Source organism: Carlito syrichta, unplaced genomic scaffold (genome assembly GCF_000164805.1).
Source record: "Carlito syrichta isolate Samal-C Ts95f unplaced genomic scaffold, Tarsius_syrichta-2.0.1 Scaffold177233, whole genome shotgun sequence".
NCBI lineage: Eukaryota > Metazoa > Chordata > Mammalia > Primates > Tarsiidae > Carlito > Carlito syrichta.
Window position 1 is genome coordinate 170,614 of NW_007121329.1, and position 6,879 is coordinate 177,492.

Sequence of the window (6,879 nt, forward strand, 5' to 3'; positions counted from 1 at the left end):
TCCACTCACCTCAGCCTCCCAAAGGCGCGGGATTACAGGCTGAGCCACCGAGTCCAGCCCAAATTCTTAATAGAACTCTATACTATGAGAGCTGGGCATGGTGGCTCATGCCTGTAATCCTAGCACTTTGGGAGGCCGAGACAAGAAGATTGCCTAAGTCCATGGGTTTGAGACCAGCTTGGGCATCTCTGCAATAAATAAAAAAAAATAACTGGGTGTGGTGGTGTGTGCCTGTAGTTTCAGCTACTTGGAAGGCTGAGGTGGAAGGGTCACCTGAGCCCAGCAAGTCATGACTGTGGTGTCATGAGTGTGCCATTGACTTCGGCCTGGGCGTCAGTGAGACTCCGACTTAACAAAAAGGGTGGAGGGGAGCTCCATACTGAGATTTGGTGAAGAGAGTAGATGTTTGCATGTTTTACTTTACTATATTTTGATAGATATTTCACATGCATGTCTTTTAAAATTCCAAAAGCTTCTTGGTGGTGTTTTTAGATAAAACCCATCCAGTATTTCTTCTCTGAGGTACCAATTAACATGAATTTTAATGTTTGTTTTGCTTTGCTAATAACTGTTGTATTTTCAGGCTATGCCCACCCTAATAGAATTAATGAAAGACCCCAGTGTAGTTGTTCGAGATACAACTGCATGGACTGTAGGCAGAATTTGTGAGCTGCTCCCTGAAGCTGCCATCAATGATGTCTACTTGGCACCCCTGCTGCAGTGTCTGATTGAGGGCCTCAGTGCAGAGCCCAGAGTGGCTTCGAATGTGTGCTGGGTAAGGAATTCTCTTCCTGGTGAAAAAAGGAACTTGCCCAAGCTTACTTTCTTGACAAGACAGTAGGAGGTGTGGGAGAGAAATGGATCTACCTCACTGGAAGGCTTTTTCTGAGTAACATCTCCTTTCTAATTTATTCAATTAGAATGTGGGGGAGGTGCCAACTGCAGCAGCCAGCAGGAGCAGTTGACTCATGGTGACTTGGTTCCTGAACCACTTAGAACAGTCATGGTATCCCAGTGGGGAAACTATCTGGACTTGGTTTTCTTTCTTGAGTTGCTTGGGGATAAGAAGTTAGGATTAAGGTAGAGTGTTGTTGGCTACAAGGAGTGCCATTGCTGAGAAGAGGGCAAGAGGGAAGGAGGGTAGGCGGCCTTAGTGCTGAGTCAGTGCAGGCTGAATGGAATTTGTTATGGAGAGGAAGCGCAAATAAGGAGGGAGTGGGGCTGTAACCTTTCTGTGAAAGGAAACAGAAGAAATGAAATGGCAGATATTAGATGTAGATGAAAGCACTTTTCTGCTTGTGGAATTGTGGGCAGATTATCTGACAAGATAAACAAAATATAAATACATGTAGTGACCTTAAGAGATACTTGTAGCCGGGCTTGGTGGCTCAGCCTGTAATCCCGCGCCTTGGGAGGCTGAGGTGAGTGAATTGCCTGAGTCCACGGGTTCGAGACCCGCCTGGGCAACTTGATGAGACCTCATCTCTACAACAAATCAAAAAATTAGCCGGGCGTGGTAGCGCGTACCTGTAGTTCCAGCTACTTGGAAGGCTGAGGCAGAAGAATTGCCGGAGCCCAGCAGGTCAAGGCTGCGGTGGCCGGCAGTGGCCACTGCACTCCAGTCTGGGTGACAGAGTGAGACTCCTACTCAAAAAAAAAAAAAAAAAAAAAAAAGACTGGGAATACTGGGTGCTGTCGGCTATTTTTATTTTTCAAGATTGAAAGAGAGAGAGAAATACTTGTAAAAATGTTGGGGCTGGGTGCAGTGGCTCATGCCCTGTAATCCTAGCATTTCGAAGGCCGAGGCAGGATGCTTGCTTGGGCCCAGGAGTTTGAGACCAGCCTGGGCAATATAGGGAGACCTCATTTCTACTAAAATAAAGTTAGTCAGGCATGATATTATGCACCTATAGTCCCAGCTACTCGAGGCTAAAGCGGAAGGATTGCGTGAGTCCAGGAGGTCCAGGCTGCGGTCAGGCATGTTGCCAGCATGTGTAACAGGGTGAGACCCTCCCAATTCAGGAAAAAAAAATGTTGTCTTCAGATGAGACCTTGGCAGAAAAAGTTGAGGTTTACTTACACAGCCTAAGGTATCTGAAGGAAAGATGAGGTAATTCTGAGGAGAGTTCTTTCCAGGACTAATAGGAAGTCTGTCTCCATTTCAGGCTTTCACTAGTCTGGCTGAGGCTGCCTATGAAGCCGCAGATGTAGCTGATGATCAAGAAGAACCAGCTACTTACTGCTTATCGTCTTCATTTGAACTCATAGTTCAGAAGCTCCTGGAGACCACAGACAGGTAATTGATATTCCACAGAAATGGGCAACGTTTTTGCATTCAAATCCTAATGCCTTCTGTGTGGAGAATAGATATGTAGCCTAATCTAGAAACACAGTGAGACAGGACAGGACGTAATTGCTCTGGAGGAATTTAAAGAATCCTATAGTAGATTGATTATTTGTTTAAATTAAAAAATGGAGAAAGAAATATCAACTCTGCCTACCTTAGAATTGTTAAGTTTATAGTTGAAGTCTGAAAATTCAGGTCTGTCTCGTTTCTATGCTTCCTTTTTGAGAGTAGTCGGTCTAGAGTGGCCTCTTCATTTTGCAGTGTGGACAAGAGCTAGGAGCATTTGATTATGGCATAAGAAATGATAGTGCTCATGAATGCATTTGATTGCCACACCAAATCATTAACTACCATTTTTTATATGAGATGAAGAACTTGAGGTTAAATCTCGTTGATTTAGAAACAGCTTTTGAAATGTTGTTTAAAGGGATTATAAGTTGGGAACAACCTTTAGTCACTCATTTTTATGTAAGCTACCTAGAGCCATGAGCAAAATAAACTTTTGAGAAAGGTGCTGGGCCTGAAATCTTTCATTCTTGGCAGTTCACCCCCACTTCTCTATTTGAGATTATTTCTAAAGATCACTCTTGCAGATGACTGAACAAAATTGGAATATTTTCGTCATAGGTATTCAGGCGAACCTCTTAAGTTGTTCACATAAATTCTTTACCATTATGAATAATTCTCTCCGTATAATTTTAACCCATTTCTAAAAGGATCGTTCTATTTTTTTCCATTCTGTATTCTAACCAAGTCTGGAGACTATAATGAACTGAGCCATTGGCTCTAAGGACTTTTGAAAATTTGATTCTTAGATATTGTGTTGCCAAACTCAAACCAGGCCTACAATCATGAGTTCCTTTTTTGTTGTTGTTGTTGTTGTTGTTGTTGTTGGAGTTGGAGTCTCACTCTGTTGCCCAGACTGGAGTGCAGTGGCTGCTCCCGGCCACTGCAGCCTCAACCTGCTGGGCTCTGGCGATCCTTCCACCTCAGCCTTCCAAGTAGCTGGAACTACAGGCGCGCGCTACCACACCCGGCTAGTTTTTGATTTATTGTAGAGATGAGGTCTCGCCAAGTTGCCCAGGCAGGTCTCGAACTCGCGGGCTCAGGCAATCCACTCACCTCAGCCTCCCAAGGTGCGAGATTACAGGCTGAGCCACCGAGCCCGGCTTTTTTGGAGTTGTTCTGATGCCCAAGCTGGAGTGCAGTGGCATGCTTACAGCCACCCAGGCATTGACCTACTGGGCTCTGGTGATCCTTTCACCTCAGCCCTCCAAGTAGCGGAACCACAGGTGTGCCTTACCATGCCCAGCTAATTTTATTTATTGTAGAGACAGGTCTCACCATGTTGCTCAGGCACTTTTCTTGCCTCAGCCTCCCAAAGTGCTGGAATTACAGGCATGAGCCTTCACACCCAGCCCATGAGTTTGTTTTTTGAGTCAGTCTCCCTCTGTCTCCCAGGCTGGAGTACAGTGGCGTGATTACGGCTCACCACAGCCTTGATTCCTGATCAAGGTTTGATTCCTTGATCTTCTACCTCGGCTTCCTGAGTAGCTGTGCACACACCATCACACTCAGGTTTTTTAAATTATTATTTGTAGAGATGAGGTCTCAATATGTTGCCCAGACCAGTCTCAAATTCCTGGGCTCAAATGATTCGCCCACCTTGGCCTCCCAAAGTATTCGTTATTATAGGTGTTAGTCACTGCACCCAGCCAGGGATCTTAGTTTTGGCATGACAGTGTCTATTTTATGCTCTGTCCTTTCTCCTCAGTTGAGGCTTTAAGATTTTTGCTGTGTTCCTTATAGACCTGATGGACATCAGAACAACCTGAGGAGTTCTGCTTATGAATCTCTCATGGAAATCGTGAAAAACAGTGCCAAGGATTGTTACCCTGCAGTTCAAAAAACTACTCTGGTCATCATGGAACGACTGCAACAGGTGCTTCAGATGGAGGTGAGACTTAGAGGCTCCTGACTGTTGGTGGGAGTGGGACAGTACTGCTTATTTCCAGGTGCTCTGTCTTTGGTATTTTTTAAGTACATATTTTCTCAGAAAAGTAAAAGGCAGCCGGGCTCGGTGGCTCAGCCTATAATGCCATGCCTTGGGAGGCTGAGGTGAGTGGACTGCCTGAGCCCACGGGTTCGAGACCCTCCTGGGCAACTTGGCGAGACCTCATCTCTACAATAAATCAAAATGAGCCGGGTGTGGTAGCGCGCACCTGTAGTTCCAGCTACATGGAAGGCTGAGGCAGAAGGATCACTGGAGCCCAGCAGGTTGAGGTTGTGGTGGCCAGGAGCGGCCACTGCACTCCAGTCTGGGCGACAGGGTGAGACTCCAACTCAAAAAAAAAAAAAGTAAAAGGCTTATATAAAAAACATTGAAATTGAAACTTACTCGCATTTTTTGTTATAGCTTACTCATGCAAGTGTTACACTGTATACATTATGTGTTTTTTACATACTTTTACGATATTAACACTAGTAGCGATTTTTTAATGGTCCTGGCAACCCCAGCAAAAGTGAAAGGTGTTTATTTAGGACATGATGTTTTCTTCTTTCCCTTGTAGTCACATATCCAGAGCACATCCGATAGGATCCAGTTCAATGACCTTCAGTCCTTACTCTGCGCAACTCTTCAGGTATGATGGTGCCTTATTGTTTCTTATTAGCACCAGGGAAGATAATAAATATCTCAGTGAGACAAGTTTACATACATGCAGAACTTTGAAATGGTTTGGATGATACTTATCAGAAGCTGTTCTCAGAAGGCTTTGGTCTTGATTGACTGGGAGAGTAACTTCCCACCTTTCCTGTCTGTCCAGAAAGATCCAATTTCTCAAATTTGCACATGAAGAGAAGGAAGCTACTCTGTATGTGATGGTCCTTCCCAGCTATATAACTAGTTTGTGTTGGCAACTTTTACTCTTGGTTTTTGATTAGGTTGTCCAAGCCTAGCTCAGTCAGATTTGGTTCCCAGCTGTGGTTCACTTGTCTAAAAATATAGCCTTTCATTTCTACCATCCTCTTGAATGTTTGCTGTTGTAAGCTTTATCATAATTTACATGCTTACAGTAGAGAGACTGGGAAAATGAAAATAAAATATCATTCTCTACTCATAGAATTTCCTTAAAATAGGAATACTCTTGAACTTCTTGTCTAAAGCTTGAGTTGTGGATTTTAATATGCAATAACAATATTCAGGTCATCTTATCTGCAAACTCCCTTTTACCCCAACTTATTATTTGAGTCAGGGTCTCACTCTTGCCAGGCTCACTGCAGCCTCAAGTTCCTGGGCTCAGGTGATCCTTTCACCTCAACCTCCTGAGTAGCTGGGGCTACAGGCACATGCCGCCACACCCAGCTAATTTTTTTTTTTGAGTCAGAGTCTCACTCCGTCATCCAGGCTGGAGTACACTGGCATACTCATGGCCACCCCAACATCAACCTGCTAGGTTTAGGCGATCCTCCTCAGCCTTCCAAGTACCCAGAACTACAGGCACATGGTACCACCAAACTTTATTTATTTTTGAGTTAGAGTCTCACTTTTTCATCCAGGCTGGAGTGCAGTGGCACGCTCGCAGACATCACAGCCTCAACCTGCTGTGCTCAGACTATCCTTCCACCTCAGCTTTCCAAGTGGCTGGAACCACAGTTGTATGCCACCCCACCTGGCTAATTTTTTGATTTATTGTAGAAGCAAGGTCTTCAAGTTGCCCAGGCTGGTCTCTAACTCCTGAACTCAGGGAATCCTGTCACCTTGGCCTCCCAAAGGACTGGAATTACAGGTGTGAGCCACCAAACCTGGCCCAAACTTTATTTATTTACTTATTTATCTTTAAGTTGGAGTCTTACTCCATCGCCTAGGCTGGAGTGCAGTGGCACACTCACAGCCACCCCAGCGTCAACCTCCTGGGCTCCAGCAGTCCTTCCACTTCAGCCTTCCAAGTAGTCAGAACTATAGGTGTGTGCTACCATGCACTGCTAATTTTTGATTTATTGTAGAGACAAGGTCTTGCCAAGTTGCCCAAGCTGTTCTCAAACCCATGGACTCCCAAAGTGCTGGGATTACAAGAACCACCAAGCCTGGCCAACTTTTTTTTTTTTAAACAAAAGATAAAGATATCTTATATTTCTCATCAGACAGATAAAGGAATGACATTAGTTGAAGCAAGCAAAAGAGTAGAGGGGGTTTGGTGAGTTTGTGTTGAATTGGAGAAGTCAGATTGGCTTCATTTTATTAAGATTACTTCTAGATTATCTGTAAATGGGTAGGATATAGAAAGGGTTGCTTTTTGTTTGTTTTATGAATAAGAGCTCTAAGATGGCATGATCTTCTTTAAAGTTGAAGTCATTTAACTGACATTCCAGTAAGACTGGAACCAGAAGGCTACCAACAGGGATTTGTGAGACAGTAAGACATAAATGAGCCGGGCGCGGCGGCTCAGCCTGTAATCCCACGCCTTGGGAGGCTGAGGTGAGTGAATTGCCTGAGCCCGTGGGTTCGAGACCCGCCTGGGCAACTTGGCGAG

General features: G+C 44.6%; 1 protein-coding gene across 2 annotated transcripts in view; it reads left to right on the plus strand.

Moving 5' to 3' along the window:
• Nucleotides 1-6,879, plus strand: part of KPNB1 (karyopherin subunit beta 1) — a 33,743-nt gene that overhangs the window by 18,379 nt on the left and 8,485 nt on the right. For both annotated transcript variants that reach the window (XM_008051488.2, XM_021709344.1), the window contains exons 10-13: nucleotides 584-775; nucleotides 2,166-2,296; nucleotides 4,157-4,304; nucleotides 4,918-4,989. In XM_008051488.2, the coding sequence (XP_008049679.2) occupies nucleotides 584-775; nucleotides 2,166-2,296; nucleotides 4,157-4,304; nucleotides 4,918-4,989 (543 nt within the window). The remainder of the gene's footprint in view (nucleotides 1-583; nucleotides 776-2,165; nucleotides 2,297-4,156; nucleotides 4,305-4,917; nucleotides 4,990-6,879) is intronic.